This window comes from Peromyscus eremicus, chromosome 20, assembly GCF_949786415.1.
Source record: "Peromyscus eremicus chromosome 20, PerEre_H2_v1, whole genome shotgun sequence".
NCBI classification, from domain to species: domain Eukaryota; kingdom Metazoa; phylum Chordata; class Mammalia; order Rodentia; family Cricetidae; genus Peromyscus; species Peromyscus eremicus.
Genome location: NC_081436.1, coordinates 1,184,762 through 1,206,429, shown reverse-complemented (window position 1 = coordinate 1,206,429; position 21,668 = coordinate 1,184,762). Strand labels below are relative to the sequence as shown.

The window sequence follows — 21,668 nt, the reverse complement described above, 5'->3', positions numbered from 1 at the left end:
AAAAGAAAATCTTTTGGGGAACCTGTCAACTCGTTTTAAATTCAGTGGAATAATCAGCATTTTCATTAATCTCAAATTTTTTTTAATCACTCAATAGTTTTTACTATTCTATTTGAGAAATTGCTTTTAGAAAGATTATTTCCTAAGTATGAAGTTCAGAATTCAATCCCTGGGACAGGGGTGGGCTTTGGTTGACAAACTGACCTAGAAATTTTTTTTTTCATTGGTGGAGAAAACCCAAGGATTCATGCATTCTAGGCAAATACTCTACGACAATCTATATCCTCTAGCCTGTGGTCTAAAGAATTGTTGAAGTATTAACTTGTAATAAATGAAAGGAAATAGAGCTAGAAAGAAGTTTCAGTGGTTAAGAACACTGGCTGCTTTTGCAGAGGATTTCCATTCCCACCCCCCATGTGGCAGTGTGGCAGTTCACAGCCATCTGTAACTCCAGTTTCAGAGAAGCCTTCTTCTGACCCCCAGGAGCACCAGAGACACAGGTCTCACACACACACACACACACACACACACACACACACACACACACACACACACACGCACGCGCGCAGCCAATTGCTTACACACATAAAATAGAAACATTTAAACTTTTTGGAAAAGTGAGAGGGCCTGGAGAGATGGCTCAGTGGTTAAGAGCAGTGGCTGCTCTTGCAAAGGATTCAGGTTCAGTTCCCAGAACTCAGATGGCAATTTACAACCATCTGTAATTTCAGTTCCAGGGCACATAAATGCCGTTTTCTGGCCTCTGCAGGCATCACCCATACATATGATGCACAGACATACATGGAGGCAAAATACCCATATTCGTAAAAATTAAGTAATTAGAAATGAGAGAAAATAAAAGAACGATGATGGTGGAGACAGGATCTCACTGTGCAGCCTTAGCTGGCCTGGAACTCGATAAATAAACCAGGCTGGCTTCAGACAGAGATCTGTCTTCCTTTGATTCCCAGGTGCTGGGATTAAAGGCATGTACCACTGTGCTCAGCTAAAGAATATTTAAAACAATATCCAGGCCAGGCAGCAGTGGCACACGCCTTTAATCCCAGCACTGGGGAGACAAAGGTGAGCAAATCTCCATAAGATGGAGGCCAGCTGGTCTCATCACAAGTTCCAGAGCAGCCAAAAGTACACAGTAAGAACCTGTCTCAAAAAATAAATAAATAAATAAATAAATAAATAAATAAATAAATAAATAAATAAATAAATAAATAAATAAATAAATAAAATAAAACAATAGCCAGATTGACACTTTCAAGAAGCTTCAGTCAGCTGCTGCTCCTGCCTTTACCATAATTGACAAGAACTGTATCAGAAACAGCAGAAGGTAGGTTAATCAGCCAGGTGGTGGTGGTGCACGCCTTTAGTCCCAGCACTGGGAAGCAGAGCCAGGTGAATCTCTGTGAGTTTGAGGCCAGCCTGGTTTACAGAGCGAGATCCAGGACAGGCACCAAAACTGCACAGTGAAACCCTGTCTTAAAAAAAAAAAAAAAAAAGAAGGTAGGTAATCAGAGTCAACATCAAGCTAGTTCTGCTTCTTAAAATTAACCCCATAGATTCCTTTTCCTGAAGTGTACTATATTTTGTTATGTCTCAGGGTTTCGCTTTTTTTTTTTTTTTTTTTTTTTTTTATACTCTTTCAGTAGTTTGGTGAAGACTACAAACCGTCTCTCAGAGTATGTAAGTTAAGTGTTTTCATCAGAGCAGCAGGATCTGTTTTGGCTTGCAGTGTCAGAGTTTCCAGTCCTTGGTCAGATGATCTCATCACCGTGGGTCTGTAGTGAGGCAGAGAATCATGGCCAAGAAGACATAGTGGAGGTCACCGTAGAGTAGAGCTGCTCACCTCAACCGTGGCTGCGAGACAGAAAGACGGAGAGGTGTGTGACACGGTAAAGAGTCCAGTAACATACCTCCTTTCTCCAGTGATGTCTTACTGCTAGACGTTTCAGCCACTTCTCAGAAAATGCCATCAAATTATGAATCTGTCAGTGGATTAATTCACTGATTAAGCCAGAGCCTCTCCCTTTACTGCATTCATGAGCCTGCTGGGGGATACTTCATATCCAAACTATACACAGAAGAATGTTTTGTTTGTTTGCTTCTGCTTTTTTCAAGATGGCCTCTCACTATGTAGACCTGGCTGGCCTTGAACTTGGCAATCCATCTGCCTTTGCCTCTGAAGTGCTGCTACTAAACTCGAACACCACCACACTGAGCTCAGAGTAATGTTTTTAAATCCATAGAATAAAATACATAGAGGGCTGTATAGCACTGTAAAGTGCTTTTCCTAGCTTACATAAGGCTCTGAGTTTCACCTCCAATCCAGTACATACACACACACACACACACACACACACACACACACACACACACAAAGGAGTAGGAGAAGCAGGGGAGAATAAGGGAGAGAACTGAAAATTATTAACCAAAAACAAAATCTGAAAGAAATTTAAAATGTTTCAACTTCTTTGGAGTGGAGAGGAGGAGGATTTCTAATGGAAGAGGTCTTCTTGGTTAAAAGTTACTCCTCCAGGTTCTAGAACATTGTGCAATTTTTTCAAGCAGCATACATGAAATTTCCTTAAGTGCCTCTAAAAATACTTTTTTTATTCAGGGTCTCACTATGTATCCCTGACTAGCCTGGAACTTGCATGTAGACCAGACTGGCCTCCATCTCACAGAGATATGTATGCCTTTATTGCCTCCTGAGTGTTTTGATCAAAGGCATGCACTACCACACCCAGCTTATAAAAATACTTTTTAAATGATTACTATAGTAGAACATTACTAGTACCTACAAGCCTATTTAATGTTATTCTTCATACCCACCATAAAAGAATACTATTTTCTCTATTGCCAACTAGATTAGACTGATTCCCTTTTTCAAATACGTGGCAGGCCCAGATCCTTACAGTGACGGTTCTAACCCAGTTAACAAACTATTTCTCTCCTACCCTATCCCTTAGGGACAAATCTATAATGAAAAGGCTGGTCACAGAGCTTCTCTAGGGAACTTTCTATGTCCGTTTTGTCCTAGATCTCTGTTACTTGAACCTTGCTCCTTAGGCTGATATGCTTTACCTGGAAAAGGATCTTAGTTGTTAATGCTGGATTTAGGTATAAATTGGGTAAAGGGGCAGGCTCAGAGGTTAAGGGCACTGGCTATTTTTCCAGAGGACCCCAATTCAATTCTCAGCACTCCCATGGCAGCTCACAACTGTCTGTTAACTCCGGTTCCAGAAGATCTGACACCCTCTTCACCCTCTTCTGACCTCTGTGGGCACCAGGCATATGCATGATATACAGACTTGTATGCAATATATATATATATATACACACACACACACACACACACACACACACACACACAAATTAAAATTTTAAAATTTGGGTAAAATGAGGAAGCCAAGACTAGTTTGATGTTGTTACCTGACCATATGGGAGCTAGGATGGGACCAACTCCTTTGTGTTTGTCTGTAAAGGGCCGTGGGAAAAGGGCTATAGGTGTGCTATGTAGTGGTAAGTTATATATCTAATGAAAAAAGTAAAAACAAGAGACTAAGCAGTCACTATTTTTAGAAACAAGACAACTAGAACCATCTTTCAGAGCCTTTCTGCTAAGGGGCTGCGGAAACCAGCAGCGTCCAGGCGGTTTCTGTGGCACGGATGTTCTAATGAAAGAACAGGGCCAGTGGCCTCAAAGGGACTTTGAATTACTGCTGTTCATCTGTTCCCTTTACCTCCTCCTTCAAAAGAGTAGCAACATAAATTATTGTCTAGTAACCTTGCCTTAGTCATAAACAGGGGTAGACTTTGCCTTACCTCTTCATTGTTCTGTCACTGAAACCTCTACACAAAAATTGGTGTAATGTCTCCTTTTCTTTCATCCTGCCTACAGGCTCCTCTCGACCCTTAATTTTTTTTCTTTTTTGCTTTCACTTTTATTTTGTCATTATACAGCCAGCAGTATTGTACTGGCCCCTTTATGGCTTCTGGAGCCCAGGCAGACTGCCTGATGAAGGAAGACAGCATTTGGCCAATGGGGCTGGTGTGTGCCATTATTGCTGGCCATTGGGCCTCTGTCATCTCCAGTTCCGTCCTGGCTCATTAAAACTGTGAGCCAAATAGCCGCAAAGGCGCCTGCTGCAGCACTGTGGGGGCCAGGAAGTTAAATGGTTCTCCTAATCCTGCATAATTTATCTCCCTGTTAGTCCCCTCATAAAATACTACAATTCAGCTCCACCACAGAGAGCTTCGTTCTGAAATTTCCTGTTTTTGTGATGACCACTGAGTTCCCAGTCTTTCTCTTCTTCTCTCTTTATTGTTATTATTAACATTTTTGCCCTTGTTCACAAGTTTACCTTAATGTTTCCATACTTAGACTGCACCTCCGCAACAGTCTGCCCACTCTCCTTGTTTGTGCCCGAGGAGAGAAAGCAGTTGATGCTGTGATCTCTCTCTCCGCTCTTCCCTGCCTTCAGTGCCATTATTTTTCATCTCTTCTATCATTTCCATCATCTTTCCTCTTTGTATTCTTTTTCCATTCGCTCTTTCCAGGGACCAGTGTCATTGTAACATGTTTCTGTTTGGTAGGCCCTTTTGAGAGAGCACTGAATGGAGGAGGCGTTGGTTTGTTTTGTTACTGTTGTTTTTCCCCCTTCCTTTTTTCACATCTCCATTTCTGTTTCATTTCAGAGATTTACAAACGAGGACCACCTGGCAGTTCATAAACACAAGCATGAGATGACCCTGAAATTTGGCCCAGCCCGGACGGACTCAGTCATTATTGCAGGTATTTGCTGCCCTCGAAAGTCACATGCTTGGCTGTCACCAAGCAGTTGAGATGAATTCCAGGGCCCAGATGTCCTGAGGGCTGCACTCCCTTTCTCCCATCCAGACCCCTTTTGTGATCTGCATTTAATTGAGAATAGGTAACACTAACAGATCCCTGGTTCCTACTACACCTTCATTCTATTTTTAATAGTATGCTTGTGTTCTGTGGCTTTCGAGGATAGGTGTTTTGAGATTTTTGTCTTCTCTTCTTTTCAGTCTATCTCCCCTTGCCTTCTATTTATGAAGAGTTTGGAAGAGCTACAGACAAAAGACACCATTGACATATCTTCTTACGCACAGTGGAAGAGGTGAACAAAAGAAGGCAAAAAAGCTGCTTTTGCCTGGCAGCTTCTCTTCCACTGGATATCAGTTTTCCTCTAGCAGGCAGATTATCAGTTCAGAAATCAACTTCCCTTGTGAACTCAGACACCATTGAGGGCACATTTCCAAAACCCAAATAAGACATTTAGTCACTGGGACTTTCCTAAACCAGTTTGGATGACCTGGAACCTCTTTCCAGTTGCAGATATTGTTTGCACCGTACTCAAGGGCATTCTTAGCGCTTGTTCCTCAGCCCTGTAGTAGTTCTGTTGTACGGTTTGCAGCTAGATATGTGTGCAAAGTGCAGTCGGCTTTTTCTCTTGCTGCTATAAGAGCTTCTGATTTAACCTGTGCCAGACAGATTTAGCTTAATACTTAATCAGTAGTGTATTTAGTTGATGGTTATTACATCAGTTAATAATAATTCTCTATAGAAAGATCCATGTCTTATGTTAGGCCTATACCCTTATCTCCTCCAAATATGCATCCAAGTTTATAGATGTAACACTAAAACATACATAAGTGGTCAGTAAACACTTAAGAATCATCAGAACAGACTAGGTTTATATATATATTTTTGTTTGTTTGTTTGTTTTGTTTGTTTTGTTTTGTTTTGTTTTGTTTTTCGAGACAGGGTTTCTCTGTGTAGCTTTGCGCCTTTCCTGGAACTCACTTGGTAGCCCAGGCTGGCCTCGAACTCACAGAGATCGGCCTAGCTCTGCCTCCCGAGTGCTGGGATTAAAGGCGTGCGCCACCACCGCCTGGCTATATATTTTTAAATTGTTTAGGAACCAGAAGTAGTTGAAGGTTAGAAGCCACCTGGAAGATGAGGAATTAGGTTTAGTGCACAGGAGATTTCTTTTTGTTTGTTTTGTTTTGTTTTGTTTTGTTTTTCAAGACAGGGTTTCTCTGTGTAACTTTGGCTGTCCTGGAACTCGCTATGTAGACCAAGCTAGCCTCAAACTCACAGAGATTCACCTGTCTCTGCTTCCCAAGTTCTGGGATTAAAGGTGTGTGCCACCATCGCCCAGCCAGGGGAGATTTTAAAATTAAGCCAAGAAATGAGCCTGGGCAGCAGGATATAAGAGAAGTTTGTGTGACTCAAACCAGAAGTGTCAGAGTTCTTCTTCTGTCAGCACTCTACCTCGAGTTGCCCCTTGTGTTCCACGTGAGTTATGCTATATGTATGTGCCCTTACTGAGGATGATACCACCTCTCCTCACGCTGATGTGCAAAGTGGCTTTATCTTTAGCCAACCAAAGTGGCCAAAGAACCTTTTAAAACTATTTTAGGTGGTAGTGGTAATTTTTCTAAACACTCTGATTCAGAAGAGGTTTTATTTAAGTTTTTAAAAAGAAAACTATTTCCATGGAAAAATCACACTGGACTATTTCCAATTAATCATGCTGAAAGGGACAGTTTTAACCTCTAGGTCTTTCCTTAAAATATAACTAAAACATTATTCCATCAGTCAGTCTAGTTGTTTGGAATAGATGAATTCTTAAGGTAATAAACACATCAAAGAAAACCATCATAATCGAATTAGGGGCCCAGGGAACAAGGCTTAACTTTATCAAAGCAGGGGAGAGAGAGACAAGCTAAGATCTGAAGTTTGAGTTACTTGAAAAATTCCTGTAGTTCATGAAGAGGTTTCACCTCCTTAAGAGCAGTGAAGCCAGTCTTTGTGGCACATTCCTGTAATCCCAGCACTTGGGAGGTAGAGGCAAGAAGACTGTAAATTCCAGGATAACCTGGGCTTTTCTCCAAAAAAAGAAAAGAAAAAGCAGAGGCAGTGTGTTGAGAAAAAGTTTTGCACAGCCCCTGTGGGGATATTTTGACCAGCAAATCTAAACCAAATAGCCTGGTTTCCGGGATTTGCTCTGGGCCGGTGTCTGTGAAATAAGCCCTATTGTTTGTAGTTTCCTTTTGTGACTCTCGATATTACTGTCTTGCTCCCTAGTCCCTAGATCTGCTTAGAACGGCTTCAGAAAGTAACAGACCTCAGTGAAAGGCAGACACCATTCCTTATTCAGTAGCTTTAGTGAGCAAACTCAGCAGTCTGATCCTCAGTTTGTTCTCTCTGTCAGATTTTAACACCCATCTGATTCTGTATACTCACAGCAGACCTGGCAGCGTGTGTGTTTAGAAGGGAAACAGTGCTTAACTTTAACTTTCAAATCTAGAGGTTTCATGAATCTTTACTCTCTCTCTCTCTTTTTTTTTTTTTTTTTTTTTTTTTTTTTTTCCTGGAACTCACTTGGTAGCCCATGCTGGCCTTGAACTCACAGAGATCCGCCTGGCTCTGCCTCCCGAGTGCTGGGATTAAAGGTGTGCACCACCACCACCGCCCGGCCCGAATCTTTACTTTCATGAGTGCTTTGTTTTATTGGGGTTGTGTTTTCATTGGGGGTGAAAGATATAAATCCAGCATTAAGAGAAGGTGAACATGTGGCTAGTCACACAGAACATTGTCCTGTCTTTCGCCAGCTGGCCCCGAGACAACATAACACAGACACCCTCTGGTAGCTTAGAACCACTATCCATCCACTAGAACTCAAAAAAAAGCCCATTTACCCCAACATAGACTCTTCATCTCCAAACAAAAGAATAAAAATACAATCTCTGTGCACTCTCGTTTTAATCTTGTATTAAAACTAAAACACATTTTCCTTTTCTTTTTATGTCTACAGATCAAACACCTACTCCGACTAGATTTCTGAAGAACTGTGAGGAGGTTGGGCTCTTCAATGAACTAGCTAGTTCCTTTGAACATGAATTTAAGAAAGCTGCAGATGAAGATGAAAAAAAGGTAAGTGTGACTAAAAGAAATATTGGTAGTGGTTAGACTTAGGCTATTTTCGTTGTGCCTTGAGATAATTTGCTTGACTGGTTAAAATCCCAAATCATGGAATTAGTTCTATAAAATTAGATAGTACTCAGTAAGCCTGGCCACTCATCCAGGTCTTAGGGGCAGAGGTAAGACAGGTCTCACCATGGAATTGGGGATAGCCTCTATGTCACTTTGTAGCCCAGGAAGACCTCAAGCTCATGGTGATCCCCTTGCTTCATTTTATCGAGGCCTGGGCTGACAAGCATGTGCTACCACATTTAACACCTAGCATCAGGGAGATGCTAACATCTACCATCAGTTGTGGGTGCTGGGGTCTTAACTCAGATCATAATTACTTTTCTGACAGTCCCCTTAGTAATCTATTTGTTTCCCTTGTCAATATGTGGAAGATGTTAAAAGAATATGACAGGGCTAGAGAGTTGGCTCAGTGTTTAAAAGTGCTTGTTGCTCTTACAGAGGAACGAAATTCAGTTCCCAACAGCCATGCTGGCAGCTCACAACCACTCCAGGAGGTCTGGCACACACTTCTGGCTTCCTGTAGCATGAATATACACATATTGTACACATAAATGATAACAAAAGTTTTGAAGAATATGAATTTGGGAGGTTGAGGCAAAGGATTACGAAAGATTCAAAGTCAGACCGTGCTATATAGTAAGTTCCAGGTCAGCTTAAACTACAGAGACACTGACTCAAACAACCAAACAAAAGTATGAGTTACTCAAATTTTACTAGGTAATTTTTTTTTTTTTTATTTTTTTATTTTTTGCCAATTATCTTTGGGGGTGGCTAGAGATATATAGCTCAGTGGTAGAGTGCTAACACATGCAAGGGCCTGAGCTCACACACCCCCACCCCAGTATAAGAAAACAAGTACCACTGTTTATAAACTGATTGGGCAGTTTTTTATTCATTCATTATTGGTGAAATTATTAAGGCCACTCCATGTAGTTAAAAGGAGATTTATTTAATAGTGTAACTTACAAATTAAGGGATAGGTAGGTCGTGGGGTCTAAGGAAGGTGTATCGCAGTCCAGCGGTGTTCTCTGGAGCTCTGCTGGGTCCACCTCCACCGTTCAGGGTCCCAGAACAGAGAGAGCGCTGGCCCATCCAGATCTCGGGTCTCCAGGCGCCTCCCTTGCCCCGCCTTGTAGGCGTGACAATTGCCGAAGTCTCAATGGGGGTTGGAACTTCCAGATCAAAGCTGGAATGGCTACCTACTACAATTCATTCATTCATTCATTCACTTTTTTTGAGACAGGGTCTCATTGCTATATAGCCCTGGCTGGCCTCAAATTCATAGACATCTATCTGCCTCTGCCTCTTGAGTGCTGGTATTAAAGACTCACTTGTGTTATTTTTATTCAGTTTTCCAGCCAACTAATGTGTTGAATTTCCTCTCTTTTTTGTTTCCCTATGTGTGGTTTTGCATTCAAGTAGCTTCCTAGTGCTACTTGATAATACCTAGTTCTCAACCTTCCTGATGCTGTGACCCTTTAGTACAGTTCCTCGTGTTGTGGTGACCCCAAACCATAAAATTATTTCCATTGCTACTTTATAACTGTAATTTTGCTACTATTGTGAAATGTAATGTAAATATCTAGTATGCAGAATGTCTGAATATGCAGCTCCTGTGAAAGGGTTGGTCAGTCCCCAAATGATCCACAGGTTGAGAACCACTGACCTAGTGCATTAAAGAAAAATGTTTTTAGCTGAGTGTGATGGCACACATCTATATTTGCCACACTGAAGAGGCTGAGGCAGGAGGATCACCACAAGTTTGAGACTGTCTCAAAATAAAATAAGGTTGTTCTATGCCGGGCGGTGGTGGCGCATGCCTTTAATCCCAGCACTGGGGAGGCAGAGCCAGGCGGATCTCTGTGAGTTTGAGGCCAGCCTGGACTACCAAGTGAGTTCCAGGAAAGGCGCAAAGCTACACAGAGAAACCCTGTCTCGAAAAACAGAAACAAAACAAAAAAAATAATAATAATAAAATAAGGTTCTTCTTATAACCTTGCAAAGAAGATCAGTCAGGATGAAGAAAGAAGTTAGGTCACTTTGGGAACATTTCAAGAAATTGAGAAAGTTTTTGCTTAGAATAGAGATTTAATATGAACAAAAGTACAGTCTTGAAAGACTTCAAAGTTGTTTTTTATAAAAGAGGGATTACATACCAGGAATGGTTGTATGCAGTTGTAATCCCAGCACTTAGCAAGCGGAGGCAGGAATATCGTACATTTGGCTGCATAACAAGTTCTAGGCTACATAATAAAACTCTGTTTCAAGCTGAGCAGTGGTAGCATAAGCTTTTAATCCCAGCACTCGAGAGGCAGAGGCAGGCAGATCTCTGTGATTTTGAGGACAGCCTGGTCTACAGAGCAAGTTCCAGGACAGCTAAGGCCACACAGAGAAAAACCCTGCCTCAACTCCTGGTCTTTATATGTCAGCCTTCCAAGTGCTGGGATTACATTTATACACTACACCTGGCATATCAAACTCAATAGGCAAATTCAAGAAAAACAACTTCCCTGGGTTGGCAAGATGCAGGTAAAGCACTCACCACCAAACCGATGATCTGAGTTTGATCTCAGGACCCACACAGTGAAAGAGGTAATTGGAACTAGAGAGATGGCTTAGCAAGTTAAAGCACTTGCTGCTGGATTTGATTCCCAGCACCCACCTGGTGGCTTAAAACCATCTGTAACTCCAGTTCCAGGGGATCCAACACCCTCTTCTGGCCTCCTTGGGCACCAGGCACACAAATGGTGCACAAACATGCATGCAAGCAAAACATACATGCACATAAAATAAGAAACGAAGGAGAGAACTGGCTCTCAAAAGTTGTCTTACAACTTCCACATGCACACCGTAGCACACACGTGATCACAGACATGTACACACACTAAATAAATAAGATGAAGAAAGAAATAGAATTTAAAAATTTTGAAGTTTTCCTGCTTCACTGCTGTATCTTTCCTGCTGACATTTTCAGTTCACTTGACACTTTCCTTAGTGTCCTTTGGTGTTTCTGTCTGTCTGTTCAGGGGTGGTCTTTACTTCCCCTTGATGAGAAGCACAGATGTAGTGGAGTATTATCTCCAGGGGTACTTAATGATCCTGAAACTTGCCTGAACCACAGTTTTTATAAGAGATGCCTCTTGAGAATTTTAAAGGAAAGTTGTTTTTTCTTAGCAGCTTCCCTTCCCATCATTGTGTCTCAGAATGAGCTGAATTGGCTCTGACATATAGCAATGTAGAAAAAGTGAAGCAGAAATAAAATCCTTTGGTGTTTCTCACTCTTATCAAGTGGAGCAGAACCATTGCTACCTCTTTATTACAATACTGTAGCCAGAGTTTTTCTGCCTTGCCCACAGTCAGGACAAATCTTTGTCACCCACCAGTCCCACAGCCGCTCAGACCCAACCAAGTAAACACAGAGACTTATATTGGTTACAAACTGTATGACCGTGGCAGGCTTTTTGCTAACTGTTCTTATAGCTTAAATTAATCCATTTCCATAAATCTATACCTTGCCACGTGGCTCATGGCTTACCAGCATCTTTACATGTTGCTTGTCATGGCAGCGGCTGGCAGTGACTCCTTCCGCCTTCCTGTTCTTTCTTTTCTCCTCTCTGTTAGTCCCGCCTATACTTCCTGCCTAGCCACTGGCCAATCAGTGTTTTATTTATTGACCAATCAGAGTAATTTGACATACAGACCATCCTACAGCACAATACACTGAACTAGTTTGCTGCTGAGGCTTCCAGAGGTTAAGGTAGCAAGTGATGGTGCACACCTGTCATCCTAGCACTTGGGACGTGGAGGTAGAGAGATCATAAGTTCAAGGCTAGCCTAAGCTACCTAGTTGAGACCATGTCTGGGGTTGGGTAAGGAAGGGGTAGGAACAAACTCCCCTTTAACCAAAAAGCCTAGGATACAGGAAGAAGAGAACAAAGACTCTACTTTGACATGAAACTGAACTGCAAGGCCAACTTTTTTGTCATGGTACAACATCAGGGTTGTTATCTCAGATGGTATACTATCCCCTGCAAAGCCGTTTATAGCTCCAGTTAAGTCAGGTAGTTGTACCTCTGCCAGGAAAGTTCTTTACTTTCTGGTTTCTCTGGTACTGCCTCTAAGACCAAGTTCTAATTTTTTTCACTGGTGAGATGACCAGCCTTTCCTTTCTTGGTTATCCCCAAACCCTGTATGCCTGAAGTTTCTAGCCTCCGGCCCTAAACAGATTGTGATCACCGTCTAACATGGCAGGTTCCCCCAGAAAAGATCTTTTCTATCTTGTTTGCAGTAGTTTAATAGCTAGTTTGTCTCCTGTTGCTTTTGGTAACTGGTTAACTCAGGCATCCTGATTGGCAGAGACAGTGTCCACAGCTTTCCAGTGACCAGCAAAGCTGGTTGGAAATTGATAGGTAATTGATTCGGGAGTCTTTATACTTTGCTGGGGAAAAATATTATAAATGTAATATTTGCATGGATTTAAGTGGCATTGATTTTACATGTTTTTAGGCATTGTAAGCACTTGCTTGCAGCTGATCTTCTCTTCATTTTGTGACTCGGCCAGAGTCTACATGAAGCACGAATCCACATTTCTTTGGCATTTGCAGTTCAGTGCTTTGACCAAGAGCTGAACTCGGTGAGGCAAATGCCCTTATCTGCTCACAAGCATCATGAAACTGAATCCCATTTACTGTTTTCCCAACAGGGTGCTGCTGGGCCTCTTGACATGTCTCTGCCTTCTACCCCAGACATCAAAATCAAGGAGGAGGAGCCGGTGGAGGTGGACTCATCGCCCCCCGACAGTCCTGCCTCCAGCCCCTGTTCTCCACCACTGAAGGAGAAGGTAAAATTGTCTCCCAGAAGTCATCCCCAATGTTCATTTTGATCCATAAATGGTATGAGAAGGACTGATTGGATTCAAAAGAATGAATGTTCTTTTCTTTCCTCTTTTCGTTTCTTCTCTCCCCCTCACCCCTGCCATTTTTTAACAGCATCTCATTGATAGAGCCCAGGCTGGATGTGAACTTAGCCTCCTGCCCTAGTCTCCAAAGTGCTAGGATTATGGATGCGTATTTCTATACATAGTTTGAAAAGAATCTTAAATAGTTAAGCTATGTAAATAAATTACACCTATTCAGTCATCCATCAATTATACTTCCAACTCTAAATTGAAAAGAGTTGTGGCCGGGCGGTGGTGGCGCATGCCTTTAATGAGGCAGAGGCAGGCGGATCTCTGTGAGTTCGAGGCCAGCCTGGTCTCAAGCGAGTTCCAGGAAAGGCGCAAAGCTACACAGAGAAACCTTGTCTCAAAAAAACAAAAACAAAAACAAAAAAAAGAAAAAAGAAAAAGAAAAGAGTTTAGTTCGTATGTGTACCAATAGAAATAAGTAAGAATATTCATAGAAAGTTTATTCATTTTTTTTAAGTGTCTGGGAACTAGAGAGAGAGCTTAGTAGGTAAAAGTGCTTGTTATACAAGCATGTGAACTCAAGTTCAGATCCAGAACATCCAGGTAAACATACTACCCAGGTACAGTAGTATGTGCCTATAATTCAAGTGCTCCTGCTATGAGATGGCAGGTACAGACAGATAGAAAAATACCCCTGGAAGCTACCTAGTCTGGTGTTTATAGTGGTAAAAGAAGAGCCCCGTCTCAAAATAAGAATGAAGGGGAGGACCAGACCCAGTAGTTGTCCCCTGACCTCCACATGGCCACATTCACACACAAACATACATATACCACATACATACTCGTAGGTAGAAGTTTCTGTCCCACCACTTCCCAAATAACCAACACGGAGACTTAATATTAATTACAAATGTTCAGCTAATAGCTCAAGCTTGTTACTAGCTAGCTCTTACATTTATGTTAACCCATATTTCTTATCTATGCTTTGCCACATGGCTTGGTACCTTTTTTTCAGTGTGGCATGCCCATCTTGTTTCTCTCTCTGCATCTCTGGCGACTCCCCTGACTCCACCCTTCTTCATCCCAGAATTCTAGTCTGGCTCTCCTGCCTAAACTTATTTTGTTCAGCTATTGACCAGTCAGCTTCTTTATTAAACCAATCACAGTGACATATATTCACACAATGTAAAGGAATATTTCACAGTACATACTAAGATTAGAAAGGAGATGAAAACATTCCAAGTATCAATCAACCAAAACAATGAATAATAAATTGTGAGAGGCTGATGGTATAGCTCAGGGATGGCACTTGCTTAGTGTTTACAATGGCCTGGATTCTATCCCAGTAACAAACAAATAGTGATATATTTCTAAAGTGGAATATGATATATGTGGCATTGGATGAACTAGGCTGAGGATGAAATTTAGTGTAGAGCATCTGCCTATCCTATGTAAGGCTATGAGCCCAATCCTGAGTACCACAAAAAGAAAGAGGAGAGACGGGTGGGGAGGAATGAAGGAAAGGTAGGTAGATAGATGGTTGGAAGGAATACATAGCAATATGCATAAATTTCACAAACATTGAATAACAAAAAAGACACAAAAGTACATACTGCATGGTTCCATTTACAGGAGGTCCAAGAAGATGTAAAATTATTTGATGGAAGATCTCAGAATAGTGTGGTGGTGTACACCTGCAGTGCCCACTGCTAACAAGGGTGAGATGGGAGGATCACTTGAGCTTCAGGAATTTGAGACCAGCCTGGGGAACACAGCAAGATGCTATCACAAAGAGGATCCCACGAAGGGGACAAAAAGAGAAAGAGGATAAATAGAATAGTGAGTACTTCTCATGATGGAAGAGTGTGAATTAAGAAAAGACACAGGGACATCTTCTTGGGTGCTGGAAATGGTCTCCATCCTGATTTTGCTTGTGCAAGAGTAATTTCATTGTAATGACTTTAGAGTAGTTGTACTTCAGTAAGTAAAAAAGAAGTCAGGTATGGTGGCACATGCTTTTAATTATAGCACTTGGGGGTCAAAGGTAGGTGGATCTCTGTGAGTTTAAGGCCAGCCTGTTTTATGTAGTGAATTCTGAGTCAGGGCTATGTAGTAAGAACCTGCATTTTTGTTTTTTAAAAAGAAAGAAAATAAAAAAAAGAGTAACTAGGCATGGTGATACACACCTAACATCCCAACACTTGGGAGGTGGAGACAGAAAGATCAGGAGTTCTGGGTTATTCCTGTTTCTTGGTGAGTTCAAAGCCAGCCTAAATTGGGCTGCATAAGAGCTTGTCTGAAAGAAAAAATAAAAAGGCCAGCAAAGATGGCTCAGCAGGTAAAGGTATCTTCTGACAACCTGAGTTTGAGCCCCAGTACCTGCATGATGGAAGGAAAGAACTGACTTCTGTAAGTTGTCCTCTAATTTCCACAAGCCTCCAACTACAAATAAATAAGTAAATGTATTTTTTAGCAGAAAAAGATAAAACCATGTAATTCATTGATTACACATGTTAATCATTTAGTCAGGGTGATTATTGCTGTGAGGAAGCACCACGACCAAAGCAACTTAGGGAGGAAAGGGTGTATTTGGCTTACACTCCACACCACAGTTCATCATCAAAGGAAGTCAGGACAGAAACTCACACAGGGCAGGAACCTGGAGGCAGGAACTGATGCAGAAGCCATGGGGGAGTGCTGCTCACTGGCTTGCTCCTCATGACTTACTCAGCCTGCTTTCTTGTAGAACCCAGGACCACCAGCCCAGGGATGACCCCACCCACAATGGGATGGACCCTCCCCCATCAATCACTAATTTTAAAAAAATGCTGTGCAGGCTTGCCTATAACCAGATCTTGGGAGGCATTCCCTCCTTTCAAATAACTCTAGCTTGTGTCAAGTTGACATAAAAGTATCCAGCACAAGACATTAAACTATTAGGAAAAAAATCCTCCCAGAGGGAAATAACTTAAAGGGATTATTTGTTAGAGTATTTACTTTTGGTTGTGGTTTTGTTTTAAACTTTTTTTTTTTTTTTGAGATAGTCTCATAATGTAGCCCAGGCTGCACTTCAACTCACAATAATACTCCTGCCTCAGCTTTCCAAGTGCTTCAATACAGGCATCCTCCACCATACCTGGCTCATTTTGTTTTGATTTGGTTTAGTTTCTCTGTGTAACCCTGGCTGTCCTGGAACTCACTCTGTAGACCAGGCTGGCCTCAAACTCAGAGATCTGTCTGCCTCTGCCTCTACTGGGATTACAGGCGTGCACCACCATACAGAATATCTATACATTGTCTTGCTTGTCTTCAAATTTGACTTAAGTTCTCAAAGCTACCTTCTCCATAAACATTAGCCATCTCCCTCCCTCCCCTTTCTATAGGCAGCTAATTTCTAGAGACTATCTAGAGATGCTTTCAAGACCAGTATGGCCACTGACAGTCTTAAGATCCTAACTGGTTAACAGTGAGAAGCATTGTGTTGTATTTCAGTCTAATAGCTGTGTAAGCTTCTCAAGACCTTGTTTAATGAAGTCTGTTGGAAACACTGGATTGTCCCACCACCAGTATACCTTCTTTTCTCACTGGAGGTCACACGACACTTCAGCACTGTTTAAAATGAGAGTATTTATAGTGTAGAAAATCCCTAGGATTTACATGATACTATAGTGTTATATGATATAACATTTCTTCAAAGATTTCAAATGATTGTCCAAATGATCTTAAATCATCGTTCCTGAGTGGGTGAGGTATGGGTACATGACTGTGATGGAATTGGGTCATGATTATTTATAACTAATGCCCTTTCAATGAAAGTACCAACTGTGTGTTTCCCTATACACAGTTCTTAAAGCATTTTGAAATTTCTTTTCTCCTCTCCCTAGGAAGTTGCCACAAAACCTGTTGTGATTTCTACCCCTACACCCACCATTGTACGTCCTGGCTCCCTGCCTCTCCACTTAGGTTATGATCCACTTCATCCAACTCTTCCTTCCCCAACCTCTGTCATCACACAGGCTCCACCATCTAACAGGCAAATGGGGTAAGTAGGAGAGAAAGAGAAACTGTGGAACCTGGATTTCCTTTGGTGTTTGGAAACAATTTTTCTGTGTAGCCCTGGCTTTCCTGAAACTGTCTCTGTAGACTGACCTGGCTTTGAACTCAGAGATCCGCCCGCCTCAGCCTCCCGAGTGCTGGGCTTAAAGTGTGTGCCACCACCACTTGGCCTTTTTTTTTTTTTTAAGATTTATTTTTAATTATCTTTTAAAATTATGTGTAGATGTGGATGACTTCCTCTGGGTATGTTCACATAAGTACAGGTGTCCCTCAGAGACCAGAGGCATTGTCAGATCTCTAGGAGCTGGAGTTGTGAGCTGCCCGATGTGGATGCTGTAAACTGAACTTACCTCTTTTGTAATATATGAAGAACCATCTCCAGCCCTTCTGAATCTCTATGTTTTGAAATATTTTGATAAAAATAGAAGCTGTTCTATTGTTGTTCTCAGATGTTTTGAGACACAGTCTTTCTAAGTAGCTAATCACCCTGCTTCTGCCTCCTGATTGCTAGGGTTATAGGTCTATGCTACTGAAGCTGGCTCCAGGAAGTTATTTTTACATGTCCAAGAAAATGGATATTAAGATTGTTTCCAAAAATAAAATATTTTCAAAAAACTTATTTGCTGGAGCAGATGTTTGTTTAATCTTCCCAAATTCCTAATTGAGTTACCTCCCAGCCAATAAATGTGATTAGTTTGAAACCAATAAATATAAGGTTTCTGCCAGACTGTGGGACTGGAAATGTAGCTCAGTAGTAGAGCACTTCCTCAGCATGTCTAAGGCCCTATTCATCCCAGCACCAAAAAAAACACCAAATCTTTGCAGGCTAAGGCAAGTAGACTAGGACTTGCCTGACGTGTTCTAAAGTACTTTTGTTAAAACTCTAGCGGGGGAAAAAAACCACACTGCCATTTTTCTCTGTTTTTCCCATGTTCAATAGGATGTCAAAATTTTATAATGTTGCTCTATACCTTCCCTAATGAGAAGACTATAAAAAAAAATCTTCTAATTATAGGAGGAAGACCAGTAGGCAAAAGGTCAAGATTGTGACATTTCCCTTCCTGTCCCTACAGATCCCCTACTGGCTCCCTCCCTCTCGTCATGCATCTTGCTAATGGACAGACCATGCCTGTGCTGCCAGGGCCTCCAGTACAGATGCCTTCTGTTATTTCGGTAAGCTTTGTAGTTGGGGTAGCCAAACCTACCAGCACACTGATCCCTCCCTTCCACATGAATGGACCCCCAGGGAAATGTGGGCCTGGACTGTATCAGTTGTGTATGGCAGTCTGCCCAAACTCTTCACTATGCTCTGCCAGTCCAACACTGTGAAACACTAGACAAAGACTCATCTGGACAATTGGCTTCTAGTCAAGGAGCTAATCCTGCCAACATGCGGATTGGCTGATTTCACTTGGTGCATAGTTTCTCCAGCATTGCTCACCACTTTCCTGAAGATACACCCCCAGCCTTTTCCATAGAAAATGTCTCCACACTAAAGAATGAGACTCTTTACTCTGTTACACTCCTTAGGGAAGGTATTTCCCAGGCTGTTCCTGCATGGCCTATGAGCAGATTACATAGGACAGACCCTGACATGCCAATCTCAAAAACACTTCATTTGGGGAAAACCAGCCGGGCAGTGGTAGCGTACGCCTTTAGTCCCAGCACTGGGGAGGCAGAGCTAGGCAGATCTCTGTGAGTTCGAGGCCAACCTGGGCTACCAAGTGAGTTCCAGGAAAGGTGCAAAGCTACACAGAGAAACCCTGTCTCAAGAAAAAAAAAAAAAAAAAAAAACAACTTCATTTGGGGAAAACCAATACTACCATGTCTTCTTCTCTTGATTTAGCTGGCCAGACCTGTGTCCATGGTGCCCAACATTCCTGGTATACCTGGCCCACCAGTTAACAGTAGTGGCTCCATTTCTCCATCTGGTCACCCTATGCCATCAGAAGCCAAGATGGTGAGTACATCCCAGCCCAGAGCAATGTTGGCCTTCTAAAAGAAGTAGTATCAGTCTGGATTTTTCAAGTGAACTGAGCAAAGGAGCCTTCTGAAGCTGCATACCTAAAGACATCCTGCTGTGGGGCTTGGAAAAGAAAAGACCCCGATTCCTAAGTCTCCTGTCCCCACCCATGCAGCTTGGCACTGGTCATGGCACAGGAAGAAGCAGCACAGATTGTTTGGAATGGAACACTTATCATTTCAGTTCCAGGGTGACAGATGGAGGGGGTGAGTGGGCAGAGGAGCTGGCCAAGTGGTGAATAGCTGTGTAACCAGCATCTGGCCAGGTTCCAAGAGAGAGCTTTCATCTGGGTCCTATTGCTTCTACAAGCCCCCATCCCCAGCTGTGCCCAGGATGGTAGCCAGGGGACGGAGCAGGCATTTCAAGCTTCCAGGTGCACACTTTCTTTCCCTGTCATTGTCTTTTAGTTCCTCTGTTAAAAGAGAATTAGAGTGAGAATTTTAAGTATAAGGTCAGTAATAAAGTACAAGTTCATCCTTTCTATCCTTGACAGAATCTCACCCTTAAACAATCTTTCCACACAGAGACTAAAAGCCACTCTGACCCACCAAGTCTCTTCAGTCAATGGAGGTTGTGGAATGGTGGTGGGTACTGCCAGTACCATGGTGACAGCCCGTCCAGAGCAGAACCAGATCCTCATCCAGCACCCTGATACCCCATCCCCTGCCCAGCCACAGGTCAGTTGCACCCTTAAATGGGAGAAGAGATGTGTTGCCCTTATTCTTTATGTTATATCAGTCTTTCAAGAAGCATGAACTGAACTTTATAAATTTAACTTGGATGTTTTTGGTAGGTTGACTGCAGTGAAACAAACTATTTTTTATCTACCTTTGTGTTAGACTTAAATGCAAGCAGCATGAAGTATGCAGAGCTGTTGCAGAGAAAGCCTCGATTTTTTTCCCATATATGAATGATAGTTTAATGTAGATTCTGAGCTGATGGAGACTCGCATTAAGCCACATCATGCACTAAACAAAGGAGGCCTCTGTATCTCTTGCTTATCTGTTAAGTCTTAACCAAAAAAGTTAGCAGTTACCTGACTAGATTTTATAACACAAAGCATATTATAAAAATATATTAACACAATATGATGTTATAGTAGTAAAATATAGTTCATTGAAAGTAAGAAAACACACAGAAAACCTCATTACCAATCCAATAGTCCCTTTTTATCACAAAGAAATGAAAATTTTAAAAAAAAATTTACAAGTCAGGAGAAGAAGGTCCCATTTAGTTGCCCAATCTCAAAGAGGTCTCCATTTTAATGCAATTCTTTAGGAACTGAATAGCTTTAGTTTTCATAATGTCTGCACTGGACAGGTGACAATGACCTGGGATTGGTTTCTGGAGTTACATTCATTGCCCAGTCTCTCTTTTACTGATGTCACCACCTGCTTCATCAGTACTGCCACATGTCCAGACATTTCATGGCCATATGCTGCCTCAAACCTTGGCCAACAACACGAGCTTTCATTTGTGTTTTCTTCTTCAAAGCTAAGGCTTCCCACCATTCTGACCCCTCACTCTCCAAAGTCAGCCAGTCCTGGAGATAAAGTAGTAACCCTTACCTGAGCTAGACTTCTCCTCTTGGAGAAAGGATGTGGCTTCTTGTCAGTCACTGCTGAGTTTTCTTTCTCCTTTTTTATATCTAAGACAAGATTTCTCTGTGTTTCCCTAGCTGTCCTGGAAATCACTTTGTAGACCAGGCTACCCTCAGCCTTGACCTCAAGAGATTCACTTGCCCTGCCTCCTAAGTGCTAGGATTAAAGGTGTGCTAATCCACTGCCTGACCTGCCTCAGCCTTAATAACTGATATTCTGGAGAACATAATTCAGTAGAGCCTAAAGTAGATTTCCTTTTGTTGGTTTTTGGTTTTTTTGAAACAGGGTCTCACTATGTAACTGAGTCCTAAAACTCACTCTGTAGACCAGGCTGGCCTCGAACTCACAGAGATCCGCCTGCCTCTGCCTCCTGAGTGCTGGAATTAAAGTCATGCACCTTTCTTGTTGTTGTTGTAGCTCCGGCTTATCTTTATGCAGCTGATTACTAGCATTGGAAAAATACTAATATAGATATTCAAACTAGAAATTAGTTTAGGGGCCAGCAAGATGGATCAGTGGATAGAGATGCTTACCACCAAGGCTAACAACCTGAGTTCCATCTTCTGAACTCATATGAAGGTGAAAGGAGAGAACTGACTATACTTGAATTTGTACTCTGACCTCTGCAGACACCATGGCACACACACATGCACACACATGTGATAATAACAGTATGATTTTTAATTTTAAAAAAGAATTTACTTTTGGCATGAAGTTGATGTACCTTCTCTGTATATATGTCAACTAATAGATGGAAAGATAATCCAAAGTGCTTTAGTGCAAAGGATTTCACTTGGAGCTTAAAAAACAAAAGACCACCCAGTGGTGGCAGTGGCAGTTGGTGGTGGCGGTCGCTGTGGACGTGGCACACACCTTTAATCCCAGCACTTGGGAGAAAGAAGCAGGTGGATCTCTGTAAGTTCAAGGCCAGCCTGGTCTACAGAGCGAGTTCCAGGACAGCCAAGGCTACACAGAGAAACCCTGTCTCAAAAAACAAAAAAAGATGCTGTGTTAAAAAAGGAAAGAAGGGAAAGAGGAAGG

The 21,668-nt window shown here is 42.0% G+C and overlaps 1 protein-coding gene across 1 annotated transcript in view; it reads left to right on the top strand.

The window, feature by feature from the left end:
* The window catches only part of LOC131896337 (cyclic AMP-dependent transcription factor ATF-7), a 108,277-nt gene that overhangs the window by 77,063 nt on the left and 9,546 nt on the right, over positions 1–21,668 (top strand). The window contains exons 3-9 of the mRNA XM_059246938.1: positions 4,714–4,810; positions 7,863–7,981; positions 12,744–12,881; positions 16,832–16,989; positions 18,077–18,176; positions 18,850–18,963; positions 19,551–19,703. Coding sequence (XP_059102921.1) covers positions 4,714–4,810; positions 7,863–7,981; positions 12,744–12,881; positions 16,832–16,989; positions 18,077–18,176; positions 18,850–18,963; positions 19,551–19,703 — 879 coding nt within the window. The remainder of the gene's footprint in view (positions 1–4,713; positions 4,811–7,862; positions 7,982–12,743; positions 12,882–16,831; positions 16,990–18,076; positions 18,177–18,849; positions 18,964–19,550; positions 19,704–21,668) is intronic.